This window comes from Populus trichocarpa, chromosome 6 (assembly GCF_000002775.5).
Source record: "Populus trichocarpa isolate Nisqually-1 chromosome 6, P.trichocarpa_v4.1, whole genome shotgun sequence".
NCBI lineage: Eukaryota > Viridiplantae > Streptophyta > Magnoliopsida > Malpighiales > Salicaceae > Populus > Populus trichocarpa.
Window position 1 is genome coordinate 25,290,876 of NC_037290.2, and position 24,329 is coordinate 25,315,204.

Consider the following 24,329-nt stretch of genomic DNA (forward strand, 5'->3'; position numbering starts at 1 on the left):
TTATTTTGATTTGTTTTATTTTTTATTATTATGGTCTCATAACTCAGGTCATGGATTTAAAATGTTAACCCTTGTTGATTTGGATCGATCACATATATTGTCGTCTTAATAATTTTTTTTTAAAAATATTATTTTAAATTTTTTATTCAAATTATATTTTTACTAATTATCCAGTCATCAAAACTTATTGAGTTAATCAAGTCATATTAGTTTAACATCAATTTTTTTTTTTTATCTTTGCTTGAAATTTAAATTGTATAATTTTAAATTAATTTATCTTTAGATTTAAATTAAAATTATTTTTATTAAATTAATATTTTAAATTATATATATAACAACAAATCAAAATACTTCAGAACCAAAACATATCGTTTAAATTGAAAAAACAAAACGTCAACAACAACATAATTGACAAAGGAAGCTCTTCTCCCTTGGCAACATCGAGGATAAGACACCCTTGATGGATGGAGACTGCCATATTTCTATTCCAAGTACTTGTAGTTTCGCGTCACATTCACTGAAAGATCAACACTCGTTCTCACAAAATACGATTATCTCTCATGCCAGGACATTGATGGGAAGGTGTCTGTAAATTTCCATACTTGGTGACTATCTGCGCGGCACACGTGAGAGGGTGGGGATCCACTGAAGGACATTTTCTCTGATGCTAGGGTCAGTACCGCCTGATCGGTGGGTCTATCGTGGGCAACCGTATTCAGACGATTACGAACATCGTCAGCAGTCTACAGAGGAGACCCACCATCTTCACGGATCTTGTGCTATGTTTCAAGTTTGCTCTAGATTATGTTCAATTTGAAGTCAAGATTAACATGCTCCATCATAATCATGTTTGATAACTAGCTTCAATTTCATCATTTGTTCCTTCAATCCAGCGCAACAAGCCGCAAAAGGTCATTTTCTGTGAGGGTGAGTGCTGGGACGCCAGTGAAAAATCATGATTTTATTTTGTTTTACATAACATTAGGTTAACCATCAGTCAAAGTTGGTAATTTCTGTTCCTTTACCCAGTATGAAAGAATAAGCTTTATTGAATCTGATGATATCTCCATGTACAGAATTTCTCAAGGTGGCTTCAAAAGTAAGCACCAATCTATTCCGAGAGAAAAATGGCCCTCATGAAATGATGGTGTATTGATGATGTAAATTGTGAGTAGGAATGGCTAATGATAATTTTTTTTTTGTGTGTTAAGAGGATAAGATAAACATTATCTCTTAAGGCCTGCTTTTCTGCAAATGGTACTCTGCTGACTTCCAGGTGCATCTCATCTCTTTAGTTGGCATCCTTCCAGGTGTCTGAACCTTCTTTAATGCCAGAAGCATCACACAAGGCCTTCCAGATAGGGATCAACATCTTCACGGGAGGCCGTAATTCCTGAACATGGAAATCATGTTGGTGAAGTTTAAGACTATAATTAAGAAACAGCACAACAAAAATCCTCAATCGTCGACCATCTTTAGTTTTTAAAAGCCATACATGATCCTGTTTTATTTGTAATACCCCGCGACCTGCAATTTCATGTAATTCATGCCTCCTAAAGTCATTTAATCAGTCAAATCTTTTGTTTGAAATTCAAGTCTGAAATGCGAAATATTTGTATACCTCAAAAACTAACATTAGTTCTGCTTCTCCACGCAGAAGCAGAGACAAGCTCCAGTAACAAGTAACTGGAGATACACATTCCAGCAGCACCGGTTTCAAAATCTTGCCAATTGGAATAAAGCGATGGACAATTCTTCCACTGCATGGACGAAAAAAATGTTTTAAAGGAAGAGAAAAATGATGGTAAAATATTTTTCAAAGGGAGAACTCGACCCTATAACCCCTTGCAAAATGACCTGCAATGGAAAAGGCTAGGTAGGACAATGACCATTTTTTTCTATGATAGAAACATGTGAGAAATATAGTTGATCCCGGAGATGAAAAAATGGTTGAGAAATTTGGTCCCAGAGAATGAAAATACAGAAAAATGCTGGAAACATGAATTCAGAACCTAAATATTCCCCTAAAATACAATTTGGAACCACATCAAAGTGATAGATTACAGCATATTCATCATTTTAGTGCCAACACACAAAACGCATGGCTACAGAAAACAATCATCTCATTTCAGTACAATCACTTGTTCAGACTTCATATCACTGTCCGATGGTAAGCTTCCGTAAATAGGTAGCTTTTATCACCACTATCAATATAATGCACCCAAACCACTTATGTAGTCATAGCAGTATAATTGCTTGACATTTTTATATTGCTAGATTAGACAAAATTAGAATGTGTTTTAGTGTATTTATACATGCTTGTACAGAGATGAAATTTACACAAAAGAATGAAATTCAAATAAAAAGAAGAAGAAATGTACCTTACATCGTGTGTTTCAAGTTGAACTCCGAAAGTTGGTATAACCACAACGGACTCTCTATCATTCAAGCATAAAAATAAGTACAGAAAGCAAACATAATTATCCAACATCAAATCACATAATGCAGTCTATCCTATCCCACCATTGGAAGCTAGCAAACTATAATACTCTCAAAAACATTGAGAACCCAACTTCACCAGTTCTTACCTTTCATGACATGATTCCAAAACATTACTTTGACAAGGAGCACACTCAGAAGAAAGCCCCACAAAAGAATGGTGATTGATTTATCCTGTTAGTTGATGGCCATTACATTAGTTCACCCCACAAATTACTCAAAGCACTAGAGTAAACCAGCTAATTTACTTAACAAATGAAACCAGATGTATCCTTCTTGCAAAGATATGAAGAGAAGGTCCAGGATTACAATGACTAAACAGAACCTAGTTATTGTTTCTCACATTAACCCAATGTTTTTATAGAAGGTTAGCATAATGCAGCTCAATTTCACACGAATCCCAGTACTAACAAAAACACAAATGCCAAACTAATAAATCAGCTTTATCACGCTAGAACTCAACAATTCTTAATCTCAATTAGGAAGAGACATCAACGCATTTCCAAGAACAAGGTGACAATTTACAAGAACTAAACAAATCCCACTTATCCATTCCTTCAATATTACGTAGTCTTGAAGAAAGCATGAATATCAAACTGTATCACATTGAACCGTGAAAAATTAAATCACAGCAAAGACAATTCTTTTACCTTAACTAGGAAAAGATACGACGCGGCATTTGCGACAACAATGAGAAACCCTTTGCATTACACTTCCTCGCCACAACATGGTGCATATCAATTGCTTCTAAAGGCCACTTGCATTCATGTAAGTAACTGTATCTCCGGTTAACCATCGAAAAACCGGTCATTTTTTATAATTTAAATCTTGAATAGTTAATTATTCAGTTGCACCCGCATTCAAAAAAAAATAAAATAACAGCAACAATATATCAACAAAAAAAAAAACAGAAACTAAATCAAACAGTTTATATTACTTAAAAAAATCTAAATTCTTCTCAAAAAATAATAATTTCTCATTTCCTCGCATTTATTTTAAGTTCACAAGCAGAAAAGGCAAATTTAAGAGGCTAACCTTTAATGTTTGTGAAGAGAAGTGGTTGGTAATGGATTTGATCAGGGTAGATTGAGACTTGAGCAATGGAAGGGATTCAAAACGACGACTTGCAGAGTCTCCTTCTCCGTTTGAAAGAAGGTGCCATTGCCGATGAATTGCGGTGCTGTGACTGTGAGTCCGACGAGTCTTTACCCAGTTACTGGAACTCGAGAAGTCGTCGTGTTAGGATTTTTTTGCCTTTTGCAGGAGGAAAGAGGGTTTATGTAATTCAGGCCCGTATAAACTATTAAGGCCCATTCCCTACTCATCACCGAGCAAAAGGGCCCATCTGGTCTTTAATTTTTTTTTTAATATGACACTTTTATTTGATTTTTTAATATATATTTTTGATGATGAGAACATATATCTTTTTTTATTAAATAGTATAAATCTTGTTTTTAATGGAAGATAAAAATATATTTATATTATTTTAACATGAATTAAAATTTAAACCTGAGAATTAAGAAAAAAATAAAAGATTTTAAGTAATAAATATATCAATTACTAAATTAGATATATGAATTTTCAAAACCTATAGCTATGCGAAGAGTCTATTTTAAAAAAAAAAGGTTTTTAATGGTACTTGGATTTATCAAACTGAATAATTCAAACATCATGGGTTGTTTGAAAATTTAATTTGCGTTTTACCTTTTTATTATTAAAGTGATAAATCAAATTCATAAAATAAATTTAAAAAATTTAATCTAAGTTATAAAATTAATAGGTTAAATCAAATCAATTTAAAATAATAATATTTTAAAAAAATAAGTTTTAATTATCTAAATTAGTTAGATTTAACCGAATTAACACTCACTCATTTTAATTTTAATTTTAATCTTGAACTAGATATTATGTTAAATTTAACAACACTGGAATAAATAAGTTTTATCTTAGGATAATAATTTTGCATTTAATGTAAATTTAAAAATAAAATTGTTACCTTTATTGTTTATGAATATTTCAATCTTAAGAGATGAAATGCTCATCAATAATTGAAATGTAATTTCATTCACGATTTATTTTATTTTTTAATTTTTTAATTTCAAATTTCGAGATCAATATTTAAGAATATTTTATTTATCTTAATGTACAATTGTATAAGAATTTAATTAGTATCGATTAGTGCATAAACTGATCATGGAAAATAAATAATTAAAATGTGATTTTTTATAATGAAAATTAAAAACCAACATAATAGATATGCCTTAAGGTGTGCATGGGTACTCGACAACATAGTTATTAAACCCTGATTCGGGGGTTAACCTGGTCAAGGGACCGGATCCCAGGTTATACTGGTTGACTCGGGTCAATCTAAATCAACCCAGAAATATTTTTAAAAAATATTTGAAGTATTAATATTTCATATAAAAAAATTAAGAAACAATTCATGTGAATATAGGCTATATATGTTGTAAATAATAAAGTTTAAAAAATTATTTTAAAATATTTTTTATTCCACATTAAAAATATTATCTTATTCTTTTAAGTTGAAGTATTTAAATTAAAAATATTTTTTATTTCATATTAAAAAAATATAACTTTTTTCTTGTAAATATAAAATATATATATTAAATGACTTCAAATCCCACATTGAAAAAATAATTTTTTTTATTGTGAACATAGAGTATATATACTTAAGGGTTTCAAATCTCACATTAAAAAAATAAAATATTCTTTTAGTATTTATACGGTGAATTTTGAATTTAATTAATAACTAATTAAAAAATATATATAAAAAAGGATTTATGATTAGAAAAAAAATATTTTTTTAAAAAACATTTCTTTACTTATTTTATCGGTCGTTTGAAATTAACCTAGCAAGTCAAATGATTTTCTCCAAATCAATTGCTGCCCTGAGTTTTGAATAAAATAAACCCGCTAAAACTCCAAATCTCAGGTTATCGGTTATCCTGCCAAGCTGGGCGGGTCTAATAACTATACTCGGCAGATCTCAATAATTAAAATTACACTTGTGCCATATTATTTTATTTCTTATCATCTTCTTTTTCATAATAGATGGTGCGTAGTCAAAATATAGCTGATTTATTGTAGATCACTCATTTTTTCTCCTTTATCGTAAAAAATAAAATATCGTGGTACTTATTTTATTGATATTTCAAATTCGTAGTGAAACCCTTTAGCAAAATAAAAAAGAAATTATGTACAAATTTGAAAAAATATCGAAATTAAGGAAACTCCAATGTACAAATTCTGGCGAGGCGCGATAAAAAAATCGCCAGCCCCGAAACTGGCCTCGGCTCTCGCGTGTGCGTACGAGTTCGAGTCAACGACTCACTCACCTCGTCGAGTTGACCGTAAATCCTCAGTGATCACCATTTCAGTCCAAACCGATCTCTAATTGATGTCTCCGATGGCTTCAAGTTCCTCTTCCAATTCAATCCTTCCAGTCTCCGTATCTCCACTCGACGATGAGAGGCAAAGAGAGAAAGAGAGACTGATCAAGGGGGACGAGAAGGCCTTCAGAGGATCTTCAATGACTAAGAGAGGAGCTTATGCTGCTATTTCTTACATGTCGTGTGCAGGTATAAATCAATTCTTGAACAATTTACACTGATCATTTTTTAAAATTTTTATTTCTGTTGTTTGATTCGGTCTGATATCTTTGAATGTTGATATCTATTATTAAATTATCTGCGTGTGGTTTTTTTTATAGGGAAAGGAATTTTGTATAGCTGATTTTTTGTTAGTTTTTTTTCCCTCATAGAGAGGATTGTGTTATTAGATTTTGTGAATTGTGGATTTGGTGATTAGGAATGTGGTTACTGGTGTTAATTTGAGGTTTAGAGTGATTAGATTGGATATTTTACCGGATTGTTTGTTATTTGTTTATATGATTCCTGAAGTTGGATGGCTTAATATGTTTGAGATATTTTGGAGATTTTAAATGAAGTAATAACGTGAAACTTATTGAATATTATGGCTTCATTTTTTCTTGTATCCTTCCAGAAAAGCGCACGGATGAGGAGAATGAGGAATGTTTTTTTTTTTATTTTTAATAATTTGTAGGGAAATGAATCAATTGGAAAGGGAAAAAAAAGAAACGAAATCGATGAAATAGCAGGATGATAGTCTTATATAGACTGTCATTTCTGAGTTTTTTGTTGTAATTATTTTCAGCTACTTACGGTTTCTGTTGTGTTTTGCAGTGCTTTTGGTATTGTTCAATAAAGCAGCTCTTTCTTCTTATAACTTCCCTAGTGCAAATGTCATAACATTATTTCAGGTAGATCTTCCTGAGCTAACATGTTGCATTTTATTATTTGCCATTTTAATTAGAATGTTTTATGTATTTTATGCCTTTATTGTCAATGGCTGTCTTGGCAACATTATAGCCACATTTCACACTCTTGTTTTGTTTCCACGCAGATGATATGCTCGTGCTCTTTTCTGTATGCATTGAGACGCTGGAGAATTATATCTTTCACTGATGGTGGATCTTTAACTACTTCTGATGTCAACGCTACTTTTGTACCACTGGAGACATTGATGCACACCCTACCTCTTGCATTGACTTATTTGCTTTACATGGTATGTTAGTGTGTAACGTTGAATAGGTTTCTTACTTTGTTGAATTTTCACTTATTATTAATTTCTACCTCTTCTACTGTTTCCCCATGAAAGCTAGTTACAATGGAGTCTGTCCGTGGGGTAAATGTTCCCATGTATACCACCCTAAGGCGGACAACAGTGGTATTTACAATGATAATGGAGTATATTCTGGCAGGGCAAAGATATACACGTCCAATTTTTGGAAGGTAAACGGTCCTTTATTGTAGCTATTCTATCAAAATATTATTTGCGAGCAATTTAAATTGTAATATTCTGCATCCACTATTATGACTTTGTCCAAAAATTTAAGTTGACGTCTCCATTAAGGTTGTGTTACACTTACAAAATCTCCCTGGATTTGCACGAGCTTGATTAATGTGTGTATTTTGTAGGAAAAAGAACAGAACAGAAAAGAAAGAGCTTGAAGGAATAGAACTGACTTTTTTTTTCTTCATTTTAATTTCTCCTTTCATTTTGATAGTCCTGTTTCTGCATCGAAATATCTAATTTGATAGGAACTTCAATATAGGTTTTGCTGCTGGAAATAGCTACTGTTCCATTGTAATTTTTTATTGCTTCATTTAACTGAAAAGGTTAAGGATGTTACCAGTGTTGGGTTGATAGTTCTTGGTGCATTTATTGCTGGAGCACGGGACTTGTCATTTGACTTCTATGGCTATGCTGTTGTCTTCGCAGCCAATTTTACAACGGCTATATATCTGGCAACCATAAGCCGTATTGGTAGTGCTCACACTTGTTTTTCTTCTTGGAATTTCTCTTCATTAGCTTGACATCTCTCTTTGTATAGTGGCTAACATGTTCTTTTTCCCAGGGAAATCCAGTGGCCTAAATAGCTTTGGCCTTATGTGGTGCAATGGTAAGTGAAGATGTTTAAATTAATTTGTAATCTGTTGAATTTATTTTCATGTGCTCCAGACTTTTCTGTCCTTTACCTGAAATTGTACATTGTGTTGCTTTTCCTATTACAGGAATTATATGTGGACCGGTTTTGTTATTTTGGACATTTATCCGTGGCGATTTGGGGATGACAATGAATTTCCCATATCTGTTTTCCCTGGGTTTCTTGGTAATTCTTAAAGTCCCCTTTTCCCCTTGTTTTAACCAAGCATGGTAGCTTAGTCCACTGGCACTTTGTAAGTCTTAAATGTACATTTAGTGTAGCTGCCCTTATGCTATAACACCTAATTCTCTGTACAAATCTGTACTGAATTGGTTAGGATTTAATTGGAAAAAATCTACATTCTTAGGCACCAATGGTCATGTGTGTCTTTGCCCATGCCTGGTTCCAATTCATTACTAGTATTGATGGGGATGTTCTGACAACCCACTGCAATTCAGTTCTTACATTTTATTTGGGTGTTAATGAAGTTTAAAATTCTCCCTCTTATGTACTGGTGTTGCAAGCACTATGGTATCTTGTCTTTCTACCAGCATGAATCACTTGACGCATAAAGCTGTTTTAATTCTGTCATTTTCTTGTTTTAGTGCACTTATTTGTGTAGAGGGTTTTGACAAAAGTGGTGATAACTCTGCTTCTCTCTTGAGCAGGCTGTATTGCTTCTTTCATGTATCCTGGCTTTCTTCTTGAATTACAGTATCTTCCTGAACACAACTCTCAATTCAGCACTCACACAAACAATTTGTGGTAACCTTAAGGTTAGTTAACTAATCACTCTTTAATGTCTTGCTACTGTAATGCATGGAATTGGGCAACTTGTTGATGATAAGAGTTGTACCTTTCTTGGGAATGATATTCTAGTGCGTGTCCGAGTCATCTTTGTCAATCTCTGGTAATGGAGGCATGGCACTCTTAAATCTGAAACGAATTACATAAATTATTCAACTTGTCTGACCAACAGACTTCTTTTACTATTGTCTGATTTTGAATACCAAGCTGCATTAACTATAAATTTTAGGATCATCATATCGAATAAGGACCTAGCCAATGGTGTTAGTCACCCAGCTTCCCAGATTTACACAATACATTTATCTTAAACTTACAAGTGGATGCTTGTGTGTGTGAGAGAGTGTAGCCATGGCTGGACCTGTTTGTATTGCAGTAAACAAAACAAAAAAAAGGGGGGGGGGGTATGTTTGCCTCTGTCAGGATCATTGCAGATGCTGTGAAATCAGGTTAGAAGTGAATAAATTAAAGAACAAGTTTTTAATCTTGATGGGAGTTGAAAATCTGGCCATGTTTGGTACATTTTCGAGTTTTGAAAAAGTGTCTCTGGTCATTTATATTTGTGTATTATAAATGTGGAAAAATGAAGGGGTTTTCAGCTACTCTTAACATCATTGCAGATTTTGCATGAATTTTTGAGGAGGTTGGAATTTTTCAAATATTATCCGTGGTTGCAAATTTTGCTATGAAATGGCGATAATTTGACATATTTGGGGTTAAAGAAGTGGCAATTCTAGATGATGAACATCAACTATTATCTTCATTAGTTATTGGTAAAATTCCCAAGTTAATTCAGCACATCTAGTGATCCATGGCTATACTGAATCTTCCATCCTTGCCACAGACATTATGGATACTTTTATCAGATCTTTTGGTATCATGTTGATGTAGGATCTTTTTACCATTGCACTTGGCTGGACTATTTTTGGTGGGCTTCCTTTTGATTTTGTGAGTAAAAACCTTCTTATATCTGTTCTCTACACGCACTACTAATATCTCTTCTGCATTTGTGATTTCACTCTCTGATTGAATATTATTTTGCTTCCTTACAGTTCAATGTCATTGGGCAATGCCTTGGTTTTGCTGGCTCCGGTTTGTATGCCTACTATAAGCTCATAGGGAGGTAAATGCACAAACTATAGAGACCCTTGCTTCACAGGATGTTCCCGCCTGCTATAGGTTCTTGGAAGAGACCTAACTATGTCGAGGAGGTTTTTGTTCGATAGAAGGTCACTGATTCAAAAAGCATATTCTGGGAACCACCAGGCCCCGACTCCAAAACTGACTACCATTTTTAGAGCTTTTATTTATGTTTTCTCGGCAACATTGCAAGTGTCTCGGTGTATCAGCCGGACCTCTGATGATGTTGAAATATGCTTATGATACTATCCTAACTAGCCATTTTTCCTTGTAAAAGACTTGCATGTTCCAGTGACTTCAACCTGTCGAAGTCCGTGTATATGATTGCAATTTGTAATGGAGCTTGACTTCAGAGTTCATAGAACGCCTTATGCTTGAGAGAATTCTGTTATTTACGTTTGCAGTTTTGCTATTCACCGGAGCAGCATTGGAGCAAAAATTAGGAAAGCACTTTCAAGGGACAAGGAATAAGACCAGTACTTGTAAACTTCTGCTCTATTTCTTTTTCTCATGGAAGAAAACCAGTAATGAGAGAAATCTTGGATTAACTTTTTTATTAAAACCAATTTGTTTTTTTTTATATTCTTGTATTGAGCTAGCTAGATGATCTGATTCAGATTTTATCAAGTCAATTCACGCCTTAGAATTTTCAAGTTAACTCGTCGGGTTGACAACTTTGTCTTCGAGTATTAAGGTTTTCCTTTTATTGAAGATTTGTTTCGTTGTCATGTACATATTTTTATAAATATTTATCTTTAACCTTCAGGGTGGGAGACTTCATCTTCTGCACAACACAGCTCCCCTGTAGCTCGTCTACAGCCACCACTTTTCGACGCCCTCATCGGTTAACATAACCATCAGAGGTTCCTTGCCTGCTGCAAAGGGACTTCTTTGTTTCATGTAAAGGGTCTTCTTCGTTCTCAAGGTTACACATCTTCCTCGTTTTTTGGTATCACATCTCCGAACACATGCTAAATAATTCTTAATTTCTATTAATAATATTTCTAATAAACAAATCCATTAATAATAAATAATTACTTATTTTCTCTCTTTAATTTGTTATTAACATTTAAACCTCTATTTTATTAACACACTAAACATTATTTTTTATTCGACAATAAAATTATTCTCATGCGAATATAGATTAATTTATTTTCCTCAAGGGTTCACCTTTACTCTTTTAAATATCCTTCTTAGGTAATAATTAATCCTTATGAATATAGATTAATTTCCTTTCCTTGGGGCTCACCTTTACTCTTTTAAAAATATTTCTTAAGTAATAATTAATCCTTATGAATAGAGATTAATTTCTTTTCCTTAAGGGATCATCTTTACTTTTTTTAAAATCTTTCTCAGGTAATAATTAATCCTTATGAACATATATTATTTTCCTTTCTTTAAGGGCTCACCTTTACTCTTTTAAAAATATTTTTTAGGTAATAATTAATTCTTATAGAATAGATTAATTTCCTTTCCTTGAGGGCTCACATTTACTCTTTTAAAAATATTTCTTGGGTAATAATTAATCCTTAGGAATGAAATATCAAACCAAGTTAATTAATAAAACCTCATTGGCTTTTGCATGGAGATTTTCTATAATTTCGAAATTATCAAGCTAATAATAATAGTAATAATAATAGTAATCTCTATTTTGTTGCATGAGCTGAGCTGGTGCCCAAAGAAACCGTTATTCTTTAAAAAAAAAACCCAACTGTCACCCTTGACCCTCTTTCCCTCCCCTCCCCTCCCCTCCCCTCCTAAAACAAGCAATTCCATATTCCAGAATCTCCCAAAAGCGAAACCCTAACTCTCTCTCCACATTTTCACTCCACAATGCGTGTCTCTTTCACCTAAGAATCTTCTCAAAATCAATACATAAATGGAGGAGGAAGAGGAGAAGGAGGAGGAGAGCTCTCTGATTCAGCTGGCTGATTTCAGAATCGACGGTTCTTATTCACCTCCAACTTCTTCTTCTTCTTCTTCTTCTGGTCGACACCTTCACGGCCGGTCTACTTCATTACCGTCCTTAATGACTCTCGATGGCCGACGTTCAAGTTTCGGGAACGTCACCAAGGCTCTTTTTTATTCTTATAATAAACTTCCTGAAGAACCTCTCAGACTCTCTGTTCTCAAATTAGACGCCTCCTCCTTCGGTTCGTACCTTATGTTTCTTTTCTTTTTTTTATTGTTTTTTGTTCTGTTCTGTTTGGTTGCTGAGAAAATGCAGGAAAATGAGAATTTTTTTTAAGAAATTGGGGTTAATTTGTGTGTTTACAGAGATTGAAGTAATGAAGTCAGCTACAGTTGAAGAACTAAGGCAAGCGGTTGAGGCTGCGTTTAGTTACATGCCGCAGGAAGGGCCGGGAAAGATCTCATGGTAAAATTCAATTAAATTAACACGAAAATTACAAATGCAATTCGTGTTTGTTGATGCTTTGGATTTTGAGTTGTGTTTTGTTGAGATATATTATTAATGAGGGGAGAAGTGAATTGTGATTTGGAAATCGTGTAGTTTGTGTTGGTTTGCTAGATGTGGAAGAGAATGTTAGGGTTTGGGGTTATTGATATATGATGCTTTGTTGTGTGAATTTTTGGTTTTGTGTAGGCCACATTTGTGGGGGCATTTTTGCTTGTGTTATGGTGATCAGAAGTTGCTTATGGAGACAGATTATATTAAGAACTATGGCATCAAGGATGGTGATCAGGTACGTGCCACGTTTTTCTTTTGTGGGTTTAGAAGATATTTTGGTTATTTCCTATGCTGCTGTAGGTTTTTTTTTTTAATTTGTTTGTTGGATGGATGATCGCTGCATTGTAGATGAAAACAGCTGCATTCATGGGTTTAGTGCGTGCATGATGCATATATAAAGATAGGTGTAGATGTAATGGATTTTGGTGATTCTGGTCTTTATAAACTGAGATGAGAATGGCTAAGTTCCTGGAGTATCTGGTCTTGGTACTGTCGGGAGTTAGTATTGCTTTGCTTGTTTACTAGAGCTCTAACTGATGTCTATGAAATCTCGAAAAATCAAATTCAGTAAATGATATTGGGTGTCCCTGGAGTTGTTTGTTGATAAAGGCTATTAGTTTCCAGTTTTGTTACTAGTCTAAGGAACTGCAAAGAGTTTATGCTGGAATTACTTGATGCTCACAGTTTCTTGTTTGGTATTTGCAGCTTCAATTTATCCGGCATGTCTCAGGCAACTACAGTTTGAAAAAGAAGCGTTCATTGAAAAAGATTGCTGGGTCAGAATCACCAAAAATGTAAGGATCTGCGCCTGACCATATCTTTCTTTGATTTCTTTAGATATTATCATTGTGTCAAGTATTTTGTTTCAGTTTACTTACTAGCTTTCAGTCACAGATAAACATGCTTGCTTGCCAACATAGACAAGTTTGTCATTTCTTAAGCTATGTTGAACTACTTAGTCTCTCCATTTTACCTTTGCAATTTTGCATAAACAAACACGTTTTATGCTATAGTGCAACTATAAGAAAAAAATAGGCTCCGCGGAAATTGTTGTGTGCTTAAGATATGGCAATTCAATTATGAGATGCTTTGGGTAGGCATGATTTTCAGCTATTTCTGAAATCGACACATGCTTTAGGCTACCTTGAAACTAAAAACAAATTAGATTGCAGAAACCGGAGTGTATTTAAGATATGGCAATTCAATTTCTGAAATGCTTTGGTAAGCATAATTAATAATTTCCTTTGACTGTACGGCTTAGTGAGATTGAATGAACTCGTGGACAATCTATGAGAAAGAGATAAGAAGGGTTTCGGTCTCGGAACCTCTTGAAGCCCTTTAAAACATTATTATAGTTGCAACTTTGATGTTACCACTCGTCATTTGTAAATGTCTATTAAAAGGTTCCAGTCCACTTGCATCTGGCATGGGTTGCTTTAAAAAGTGTTAATTCTCTAGTGACTTGAGGAATCTGTCTTTGTTTATCAATTCATCTATCGGAACCATATATGACATTACTGGGAATGTGCATGTGCGCAGCTCACTGTCACCATCAAATCGCTCTGAAGAGAAAGAACAGAATTACGAAGACAAAGGTTATGATGACTTAGAGAATGGGGAGTGCCAGCATTTTCAAGATAAAAATGACGGCATTATTACACAAGACGAGGCCAGATGGAGTTGTTTCTTCAGACGGTGGTTCATGTACTCCAGGCTGTCAACCATGGATAGGACAATTGGCTGGAAGACTTCTCCATCTAGATCTGCCTGTGGTTTCTTGGGCAGTTTTAGAAGGATACTGCAGTTTTACGGTAACAATAGTTATTCCCGAAAAGGTACACTTAGAGAGGATTAGTGATCGGCTGAAGTGCATCACAAATGCGGCTTCTTTCTGTTATTGAACCTTTACCTCGAGCCTACAGAGACATGCCGTGATAGCCTTAAATGTAAGCTGCCCCTAGTCTCTTAACATGCTGCGGAAACCATGTTTTCGTACAAGTGTTGCTTACAAATCTGAATTGCTCAATGATTTCGGTTTACTCCACTAGCCATGATTATCCAATGCCCGATGGACAGTGGACAAATACATGCACTGATACAGGTAGTGGCACACTACACCATTCTCCGTTTCTTTTCCCAAATCTACTGCAATGCAATGGATGAGTTTATGAATTCAAAATTACTTATAAAATTATGTCCTTTCCTCGATTTTCCTGTCACTGTATATTCTCTCTTCCCACAGCGTAATTGAGTTTAAGGCTCTAATTTGACCCCTCCGGGAGTCCGAGTCTGAATTTTAAGTTGAATATTTTGATGAGAGAAATAGAAAACGTAAAAGCACCGATAACTTTCTACTGTAAGTATTTCCGCAAAGTTATTAAACATGGGCAAGGTTGGAATCACTGATTGCATGTATTAACCCGTTTCGTTTCAGTTTTTTTTTTTTTAAAAAAAAAGTTAAAAGACAATGTTATTTTAGAAATAAAAAATTTAAAATTAAACTTGCTTTTAACCGGGTTATTATAATTTTGACCAGGTTAATTTTCACAATTTTTTTAAAAAATTCAACGTAGGCCAATTCCTGAATTGTATTGTTGGCCAGGCCAAGTCAGACAAGTATTTTTGATACCGTGATAAAAAACGCTATTCATTAAAAGTTTGAATTTTTTATTTAAAAATATATTTTTTATATTTTTATTTTTTTAAATATATTAATATTAAAAATAATTTGTTTAAAATATATTATCTTAATATATTTTTAAACAAAAAAATATTTTAAAAAATAGAAATCAGATAAAGCCATGCCAACATCCGATCATCATCAATAAAATATTACAAGGGATGTTATGACACTCGGTCGATTAATCAAAGGCCCAAAGAATGACCGGTAGGGTGGTAAACGGTTTCTTTTTTCTAACCTTGAGTCCCAGCGGTCAGATAGGCAGGGCTGCCTCTATGAATCCCGGGCGGGTCGGATCAATGGACCAGGGTCAAGAACACACAAATCACACGTGCATAGCAATCCCTCTCCTCTCCACTCCACTCCTTCCTCTTGCCCATTTCAAACCTCAGCAATTTGTGTGGCAAAGAAAGAGATAACCCCCTTCCAAAAATCCCCTCCCCATTTCCACACAAAATCTACCATTCCCACCACCATCAGTCATCACCTCTCACACCCCGAAGGACACCACAACTCTAAATTTTGCATCTTTAGTCATCAGCCATGGCCAACATGATCATGGCCTCTTCCAAACCTCTCATCACCCTCTCCTCCTCTTCCCTCCCCACCAACAACAAACCCAAACTCCAAATCCCACAACTTTCCTTCCCTAAAATCCTCAAGATCACCAAACCCCAACTCCTATCTCTCTCCACCTCCACCCTCAAATCCCTCTCTCTCATTGCTGCCACTTCCTTAACCTTCGCACCACCTTCTTTGGCTGAAGAAATAGAAAAGGCTGCACTCTTTGACTTCAACTTAACACTTCCTATAATCATGGTTGAGTTCTTGGTCCTCATGGTTGCTTTGGACAAAATCTGGTTCACCCCACTTGGTAATTTCATGGATGAGAGAGATTCGGCCATAAAAGAGAAGCTGAGCAGTGTTAAAGATACATCTGAAGAAGTTAAGCAACTTGAAGAACAGGCTGCTGCTGTTATGAGAGCAGCTAGGGCTGAGATATCGGCTGCATTGAATAAAATGAAGAAGGAAACACAGGGTGAAGTGGAGCAGAAGTTGGCTGAAGGAAGGAAGAAAATTGAGGCTGACTTGCAAGAAGCACTGGCTAAATTGGAGACTCAGAAAGAGGAGACTATGAAAGCACTTGATTCACAAATTGCTGCTCTCAGTGATGGGATTGTTAAGAAGGTGCTTCCTGTTCAATGAAGTTATACTTTATGGTTTAGTATGTGCTTATATTTTGTGAGATTGGAAATGAATTCCGTTTATTAATGTATATGTTCTTGGAATTACACTGATGGTATGCAATGAAAGGAGTGAATTGTAAAAACTTTTTCTTTCTTTCCTTCTTGTTGCTTAGTTTCCGTTGCTCTTTCCCCCTCCTTGTTTTATGGAAATACCGAGTTAAGTTGCTTTGTGAGCTAGAATTGTTTGTGAAATAGCAGTATAAACTTGTGTTCAGATATTAGGATGGAGTTTAGGGAGATCTTTAACTAGTGGTTCCTGCCTTGAGTGGAAGACTGCACTTTGAGAATCTCTAGGGAGAGGAGAGTCCTGTGTTTTATCATAGAAAGATCTCTCAGCCTTTTGGATTGCTATGAAAGATGGGGCTGGTATGGTCACCAAGGTAAGGTCTAGGGCTGTTCCCGACGGTTCTTTCGAGTGAACGGTAAGGCTAATGGTACTACTAGTCAACTACACTAGCGGACTATTTATGTGCTGACTGAACTTGCTTCGTAGTGTCTCGAAAGCTAAAAGCATAGGTGCGCTATCATTCAAAAAAGGACGCAAGTGTGTTTTGGAGATTAGGATAGAGTTTAGAGAGCTCTTTTCCCACCTTTGTGACCATCCTGTTTTGGTCAGTTTGCCTCTAAAACGGATGCTTGTGGTTTTCTTTTGTGTGTGCCTTATTTCAATATGTGAACTGGCATTGCTAAACTTGAGAAGGTTATTACAACTTTAGTTTGTAGGAATTGGAGGGGAGAGGTAAATAAAGATGACTTTGGTTGAAGTCATCACACAAATTTGAGTTTGATTAGCAACATTATTAATGAAGAACGTAGACAATGAAAATTAGGCTAACTTGCTGGATCCTCTAATACTTTGTTTCTTAGGTTTTGTTGTTTACCATGTTTAAATGAAAATTTGTAGCAAGCTGGCAGTATAAAGTTGCCTTATAAGAGTATCTGACAGCCTCTTCTGATCATTCGAATCTGTTCTGGCACCTTCACTGCCTTGGCCTCTAAAGATGATGTGATGGTGCCTGTGATCTTGTTTTGTGGTTTTATGGATGTTAATTTTATTTGGTTATATGCTGATTGCCAATGGTGAGACTTGAGCAAAGCATAAAAGGTAATTTGGAAATGTTGATCTTTGGTTAGGTGTCACCAGACATCTAAGAGGGTGGTGAATTTGTGAATGATATCTGCACTCATTTCTTTCAGCTGAAATCTCTAGTGAGAGTTCCACACCCCAGTCCTTTTCTAGTAACCAGTAGAAAAATAATGGGATTTGAAATCAACTCAGTTTCTTTGATCTGAAACTGGAGTATTTGTAAGGCAACAAATTCGACAGATGACCCTCGAGCTTTCTACCTAATGAAGAAACCATTGTGCAATTGAATAACAAATAGAAGCAGAAATCTAATACTGAGGGTGCGCAATTTCATTTGTAAGTGATTAGTAGTAGCTTCTAAATTGTAGATATATTTGAAATTTATAGGTGACGTGAGAATTTGCTTCTTCTCCATAGATCATTTGCTTCAGTGACACTTCGATTATTAAAACCAAAGAGATATTTCATAATACGAACGTCTTTATAAATCTTATCAAATTAATTTTAAAAATCAGAAGAGAAAGAGAGAATTATTTTCTTTCAAAGTAAAAAACTTACATCTTCTAATGAGTTATGCTCCAGTTATTTCTTCTAGTAATTCTTTTAAATATTTGAACTAGACTCATCCTCGTTTGCCAACACAAATAAATACAAGCATTTTACCTTTGGAGAAAGAAGATCCTGCTATAGGATTATATAATAGTTTCCAGCACAACTGTTACAATTTTTAGTGAGAAGCGCATGAAATACATGCAAGATGATCGTTAGAACCATCATTCTTGCTAACCATTGATAAACTGATCGGATTAACCAGCTAAATTTAGTGTTAACCACTATATATCAAATAGAAGCTGCCGAGCTAGCTTCGGTCATCATATATTATACATAAACAAAGGTTTAGTAATGGATGAATGATAGTAAAAAGACAAACAACTTGAGTGCAAAGCATGATTTGAAGAGAAAGGTCACTATCGTCTAGACCAGATGATCAAAGTAATCGGCCGGCTGCACCCAGGTCCCGGGAGCGTTCATAAACATGTGGTAGGAACTTCGAACTCACTCTACAGTGACTAAAAACTACGTAGAATTATCCATGGTGACCATAGCTGATCAAGGTTGCTTGTGTTTGACAATTAAGATTTGTGTGTGTGTATACGACTTTTGAATTATAATTTTTAATTTTAATTCACAATTCAAACAAAAGTAAAGAATCCCAACTTCTAATTAAAACAAGATTAAAATTAAAAATTATTTGTAATAAAAAACACTTGCGACTTTTTTAAGTCAAAAAATAAAAAACTTAAATCGATTAATAAGAACCATAACCTAACTCTGTAATCACCAAAAACAGAATTCCTACTTGGCGTTTCATATCAGTTTTTTGAACGGGGGTTGGGATCTGGACAAGGATTGCTTGCTGGATTACATGATGGCTTACGCCAAGGTTAGACGCATCTTGCACATGTCCATGGCCATTACGCTAGGTTTCTTAGACTTGTTGGGTTTAATTTGCTTGTGTTTTGTCATGTCTTTCGATTGAGAAAACAGAGCCAATCTTGCGGTGCAAGTTCTTGATCTCTTCACAAGGAAATTGACTGCTATTTTACAATATCATGTTTGCTCCTGCAGCTATCTTAGCTTCGTAACGTCCAATGAATGCATGTCGCATCATAAATAAAGGGCAACTTTGGCATTTGCTTTGTCTAATCAAGTCGTTTGTTTAATAATGTTTTAAAAAGTCTTTTAATTAAAAATATTTTATTCTTGATTCTGACGTAATCATATTAAAATCATTCAACAAAAAATATTAATTTAATAACTTTTTAAATAAAAAACATTTTAAAAATCAAATCAAACCACAAAAACACACTAGCAATTTCAACTACACCTCATTAAGCTACTATTACACGAAACCCGGAATATATATATATATATATATATATATATATATATATATATATATATATATATATATTAGCTAATTTGAGTGTGATTAATCTATCTAAAATTTAGTATCTTATCAGTAAATATTAAGTATTAGGGTGAAGGATATGTTCGTCTCAATCAGAAGATTTAGTATATGAGTGCGATATGAGCTAAGTTTATCGGTAAAAATCATGTTTTTTAAAAATTTAAAATTTTTTTTATTAAAAATTAATATTTTTTACGTGTTTTAGATCATTTTAATGTATTGATCGAAAAAATAATTTTAAAAAATAAAAAAATATTATTTTAATATATTTCAGCATGAAAAATACTTTAAAAAACAAACGCAACTATAATTTCAAACAAACACATTGAATATAAAAAAAAAATTAGTTAAATAGATCCAGTTTTCAATAACTCAAACATTGCAAGCCAACACAAAGAATTGTTTATAGTGTAGTTGATCCGATAGTCAATAGATCCATCCAGCCTCTTTTTTAAACTACTCTCTAAACCAGTTCTAACGATTATGATTAAATTACTGTCTATCAAACTCTTTTTTCCCAGTTAAAGAAATATCTCTTCAATTTTTCCAAACTATGTTTCAATAATTCAAGTGACCCAAAATATTAAAAGAAAAAAGTGGGAAAAAAAGAAAAGGCAATTTTGGAACTGAATTGTCATTTTAGATGCAAAATCTCAATTATAATCAAGTTTTTTTTTAAAACTTTTAAAGCATGGAAGTAATTATTTTGTAAATTTTTTTATTTGAAAATATATAAAAATAAATTTTGTTTGTTTTTTAAAAATTATGTTTTATATTGATATGAAAATACTAAAAAAAATATTAATTTAAAATATATATAAAAAAATTTCTAAAAAATACTTTTAAAATAAAAAATAAAAATCTCAAACCTTCCATGGTAAAGAGAGAGATAGAGACAGTCTCTCCTAAGTTGTTGTTGTTAGTGGTGTCAAAATTTGCTTCCATTTGCAAATCACTGTTTTGTTTCTTTGGTTGTTCCCTCTCTCTCACTCTCAATCTTTCTGTCCTTTAGTCTTCTAGATTATTATTATTATTATTAACAAGTTTACCTTTTATTTTTCCTAATTCAGCTCAATCAATTCGTCGAAATTTCTGAGGCTTTTTAAAGCCTCTCTCTATATATATTTTCTCTTCAAGCCTCTCTTTAATCAGTTCTTCCAGAGTAGGTATTTCTCTTCTTTAATTTAAGACTATGTTTGTTAAAGAGAGAAACTTTGGTTGGTTGCTTAGAAATTGTTAGGAATTAATTAGAGAATGAAAATATGAATTCTGGGTTTCGATGTTTTTTGTGTTCTTTTGCTGTTCAAGTGAAGCAAAAAGTAAAGGGTTGAGAGCATAATATTCAAAGACTGCAGCTTTTTTTCCTTTCCTTTAATGGAAGCCAACAGGGTCCTTAAGGAACTGTTTGGATTCCGAGAAAAAGAGTTTTTTTTTTTTTAGTGATCATTTCATTACCAAACATAAAGAGCATAAAGTTTGTGAATTTATTGTGAAGTTTGCTTGTTCTGCATAATTACGATATATTTTGTGATCTTTTATCTTCGCATGTTTATTGTTTGATTGTATCGATTTGTTGCAGATACTTGTTTTCCAGTATATATTATTGCAATTCAATTATTTTGTTTGATGGGTTTTTGTCAATTTGTCTTCCTTTTGAAATTAACTCGACATATTTTTTCTTTTTTGTATAAGATAGAATGGCCAGCAAAGTTGTTCCTGCTCAACCCGTGACTCCTTTCGAGTTTGAGCTTTATGAAGATCCTGATCACCTTAGAACTGTGGTGGCCTCGTCAAGCCAGCCAACTCCTAGGATTGATCCTGCGAAATTGAAACTTAGACATAGAATTGGGAGGGGACCTTTTGGTGATGTTTGGTTGGCTACTCATCATCAATCAACTGAAGATTATGATGAGTGTCATGAAGTGGCTGTCAAGATGTTGCATCCCATTAAGGAGGAACATATGAGGGTTGTGCTGGATAAGTTTGATAATTTGTTTTCAAAGTGTCAGGGCATAGAAAATGTGTGTTTTCTACATGGGATTTCAGTTATAAATGGAAAGGTGAGCTGATGCCTTTATGTGTGATATACAATGATTAGATTACATTTCTGGCTAGTTATTAGATCATTAGTACTAATGCCTGTATTTCATTATAGATATGCATCGTGATGAAGTTTTATGAGGGATCCGTTGGGGACAAAATGGCTCGCCTTAAAGGAGGGAAGCTCTCATTACCTGATGTTTTGAGGTGAATTGGTTTTTCCCCTTAAAATCTGAATGATTAAATTAGCAAAGAACAGTCTAGCCTCAGTGTTTACTTATGTTTGCAGGTATGGGATAGTGTTGGCTCAGGGAATTGCACAGTTGCATGCTAAAGAAATCCTAGTTTTTAACCTTAAACCTTGTAGCTTCCTTCTTAATGAGAATGATCAAGCAGTTCTGGGCGATGTTGGTATTCCTTTCCTGCTATTTGGAATTCCATTGCCAAGTGCAGATATGTCTCGGAGGCTTGGAACCCCAAACTACATGGCTCCAGAACAATGGCAGCCAGAAATAAGAGGTCCAGTATCCTTTGAGACAGATTCATGGGGATTTGGGTGCAGCGTTGTGGAGATGTTGACTGGTGTTCAGCCTTGGCGTGGGAAGTCAGTTGAAGAAATTTACGAGTCAGTGGTTAGGAAACAAGAGAAACCACGTATCCCTGAGGGCCTCCCTCCTCCAGTTGAAAATGTTCTTCTTGGCTGCTTTGAATATGACTTGAGGAGTCGGCCCTTGATGACAGACATAGTGCGTGTATTTAAAAGGTAGGTCTTGCATTATAAGTAGATCTTTGGTATGCTAATCCTGTTATATGCTGACAAACATATGTTGCTATCTTTTGTAAAATGAAAATTAGGTCTTTCATTACTTTCTTCTAGACATCACTTGCCTTGGAAATGCTGATGAATGCAATAAAATGGGTACTTAGGCCTTATAGTAAATGTGTCATTAGATTTAGCTTTACAAATGGCCTGTTTGGATAAGCATACCTGTCGGACATCAAACTATGCTTGTATATGTATCTTAGTTCTTCTTATTTGATTACCTTTTATTCCCAAAAAATTTCAATTTTATGTTTGTACAGAAAATTTTGCCTCCTTGCCACAAATCTAGATGGCACAGCATTTAGGATAAAAATTTTGTGTTCACTGTATCTGTTGTTTCCTTATTGTCCATTTCTATGACATGAAGAGGAGACGGATTCTGTGGGATACTGTGATTTCTCGTTCTTGCTCCTATGGATTAGACAATTCTGATGCTACTCTCTCACTAGCTCCCTCCCTCCCTCCACCATGCTATCTATTTTGTATATATACAAACTAATCACAGTAAGTTTAAGAGACTAATTTATGCTCAAGGGAACAGATGTTTTTCCAGAGTTAGTTGACATTCGCTCGTGGTTTGGTTAGACACCCCTTTGGTCATATATATACTTATACACTGATTTCCACTTGTTGTTTTTCTTTGCTCAACCTTCATAGATATTGACATGTGCTGGTGGATTGCGTTACCATGTCTGATCTTACAATCCCCCTCTGTATTTTCCTTTGACTTGTAATTTTCCCCTTCATTGATCAGTATGAGTATTTGCTTCTTATTTGGTTACTGGAATGGAAGTTCTCTTGTTCACTCCTTGTACTTGCGTGTTTTTCCTTGCAACAAAATTTGCAGCTCGCAGAACGCAGTTTTTGTAGATGGAGGCTGGACAGGGTTTGGCAGCAGAACTACACTGGAGAAATTTAGTGGCACTGGTTACACAGAGTGGTTTCTGTCAAAGGATCATCTGCAAGTGGGAGACATGGTGCGTTCCAGGAGGCCACCTAACTCTTGCAAACCTGAAAATATGGATGTCCCGGAAGGAACCGTAGTGGGTTTAGAACGTGACCCAGATCGAGATGGTTTTGTTTTGGTGAGAGTTCACGGCATCCATGACCCATTAAGACTTCCTGTCTCAACCTTGGAACGAGTCACTTTTGGTCTTGCAGCTGGGGATTGGGTACATCTGAAGGAGGAAGACAGAAGGCACTCACCAGTGGGCATTCTTCATTCCATAAAACGTGATGGAAGTGTGGCTGTTGGATTTATAGGTGTGGAAACTCTCTGGAAAGGAAATTCTTCAGAGCTGCAAATGGCTGAACCTTACTTTGTCGGTCAGTTTGTGAGGCCGAGAGCTAATGTTCTTAGCCCCCGATTTGAATGGCCTCGTAAAACAGGAGGGGCCTGGGCTACTGGGAGGATTTGGTGGATCCTGCCCAATGGGTGCCTCATTGTAAAGTTTCCTGGAAGATTGACAATCGGACAAGAAAATAGCAGTTTCTTGGCTGATCCAGCTGAAGTGGAAGTAGTTTCTTTTAATTCCTGTCCTGGGGTCGTCAAAAAATATCAACACTTTGAGGATTTTCATTGGGCTGTGAGACCTCTTGTGATAGCATTGGGTATATTTACAGCCATGAAGGTTGGATTTTTTGTCGGGAAGAAAATAGGGAGATCAAACAAGCGACAGGGTAGTGCAGTGCAAAGTAATGCCCAACATGTGGATGACCAGACTAGCGGCAATGGTAGCAACCAATGGTTTCCGCCATCCGTGAAAAATATCCTTGGTGTTAGCCCTGCTGCACGGTAGCTGAGCTTTTTCAAGTTCACAAAAACCTGTACATAATTCATTTTAACTATCTGCATCATGTTTAGAACCTTTTTAGCGTCTTTCTTCCAAGTCGTGGTAGGAACTGGCACTACTGCTGGTGATTATTTACTTTCGATGAAGTCAAGCTTGCTCTTGATATATGTAACGCAAAGATGCACGTATGCTTGTGCAGTTTCCGAAAGCCAGCACTATTTCGACAGTGTTTCTTGTTTTGTTTCAT

General features: G+C 34.9%; 5 protein-coding genes across 17 annotated transcripts; 4 read left to right on the forward strand and 1 right to left on the reverse strand.

The window, feature by feature from the left end:
* Positions 1 to 1,031: 1,031 nt before the first annotated feature.
* LOC18100686 (uncharacterized) lies at positions 1,032 to 3,744 on the reverse strand. 5 transcript variants are annotated; one of them, XM_024603467.2, is made up of 6 exons: positions 3,535 to 3,744; positions 3,150 to 3,275; positions 2,589 to 2,673; positions 2,387 to 2,438; positions 1,622 to 1,760; positions 1,032 to 1,393 (listed from the first exon to the last, which is right to left on the reverse strand). In XM_024603467.2, exons 3-6 carry the CDS (start codon positions 2,611 to 2,613, stop codon positions 1,292 to 1,294), a joined length of 318 nt encoding a protein of 105 aa, XP_024459235.1. In that variant the 5' UTR covers positions 2,614 to 2,673; positions 3,150 to 3,275; positions 3,535 to 3,744; the 3' UTR covers positions 1,032 to 1,291. The 5 variants fall into 5 exon arrangements, 4 of the variants coding, with proteins under 4 accessions (XP_024459235.1, XP_024459236.1, XP_024459237.1 ...); XR_002982442.2 differs by having other exon boundaries at positions 1,387 to 1,527; positions 2,382 to 2,438; XM_024603468.2 differs by lacking the exon at positions 3,150 to 3,275.
* A 1,973-nt stretch (positions 3,745 to 5,717) lies between these two features.
* Positions 5,718 to 10,361, forward strand: LOC7468646 (UDP-N-acetylglucosamine transporter UGNT1). Of its 3 annotated transcripts, XM_024603400.2 has the most exons (10): positions 5,721 to 6,098; positions 6,723 to 6,799; positions 6,943 to 7,104; positions 7,198 to 7,331; positions 7,736 to 7,866; positions 7,958 to 8,002; positions 8,115 to 8,212; positions 8,695 to 8,802; positions 9,722 to 9,778; positions 9,883 to 10,361. In XM_024603400.2, the coding sequence occupies exons 1-10, from the start codon at positions 5,918 to 5,920 to the stop codon at positions 9,955 to 9,957; spliced, it is 1,068 nt and encodes a 355-aa protein (XP_024459168.1). In that variant the 5' UTR covers positions 5,721 to 5,917; the 3' UTR covers positions 9,958 to 10,361. The 3 variants fall into 3 exon arrangements, with proteins under 3 accessions (XP_024459169.1, XP_052309779.1, XP_024459168.1); XM_024603401.2 differs by lacking the exons at positions 9,722 to 9,778; positions 9,883 to 10,361 and adding an exon at positions 9,451 to 9,706 and having other exon boundaries at positions 5,718 to 6,098; XM_052453819.1 differs by lacking the exon at positions 9,722 to 9,778 and having other exon boundaries at positions 5,719 to 6,098.
* A 1,297-nt stretch (positions 10,362 to 11,658) lies between these two features.
* LOC7471597 (uncharacterized) lies at positions 11,659 to 14,648 on the forward strand. The gene is made up of 5 exons (XM_002308633.4): positions 11,659 to 12,123; positions 12,248 to 12,347; positions 12,576 to 12,675; positions 13,146 to 13,234; positions 13,980 to 14,648. Exons 1-5 carry the CDS (start codon positions 11,850 to 11,852, stop codon positions 14,293 to 14,295), a joined length of 879 nt encoding a protein of 292 aa, XP_002308669.1. The 5' UTR covers positions 11,659 to 11,849; the 3' UTR covers positions 14,296 to 14,648.
* An 843-nt stretch (positions 14,649 to 15,491) lies between these two features.
* On the forward strand, positions 15,492 to 16,461 carry LOC7471598 (ATP synthase subunit b', chloroplastic). Its single transcript, XM_002308634.4, has one exon. The coding sequence runs from the start codon at positions 15,664 to 15,666 to the stop codon at positions 16,324 to 16,326; it is 663 nt and encodes a 220-aa protein (XP_002308670.2). The 5' UTR covers positions 15,492 to 15,663; the 3' UTR covers positions 16,327 to 16,461.
* A 3,826-nt stretch (positions 16,462 to 20,287) lies between these two features.
* LOC7471599 (E3 ubiquitin-protein ligase KEG) lies at positions 20,288 to 24,321 on the forward strand. Of its 7 annotated transcripts, none has more exons than XM_024604584.2 (6): positions 20,288 to 20,397; positions 20,497 to 20,592; positions 21,119 to 21,486; positions 21,582 to 21,673; positions 21,756 to 22,229; positions 23,137 to 24,321. In XM_024604584.2, exons 3-6 carry the CDS (start codon positions 21,124 to 21,126, stop codon positions 24,086 to 24,088), a joined length of 1,881 nt encoding a protein of 626 aa, XP_024460352.1. In that variant the 5' UTR covers positions 20,288 to 20,397; positions 20,497 to 20,592; positions 21,119 to 21,123; the 3' UTR covers positions 24,089 to 24,321. The 7 variants fall into 7 exon arrangements, with proteins under 7 accessions (XP_024460352.1, XP_024460354.1, XP_024460353.1 ...); XM_024604586.2 differs by having other exon boundaries at positions 20,497 to 20,588; XM_024604585.2 differs by having other exon boundaries at positions 20,497 to 20,588; positions 21,123 to 21,486.
* Positions 24,322 to 24,329: the final 8 nt, after the last annotated feature.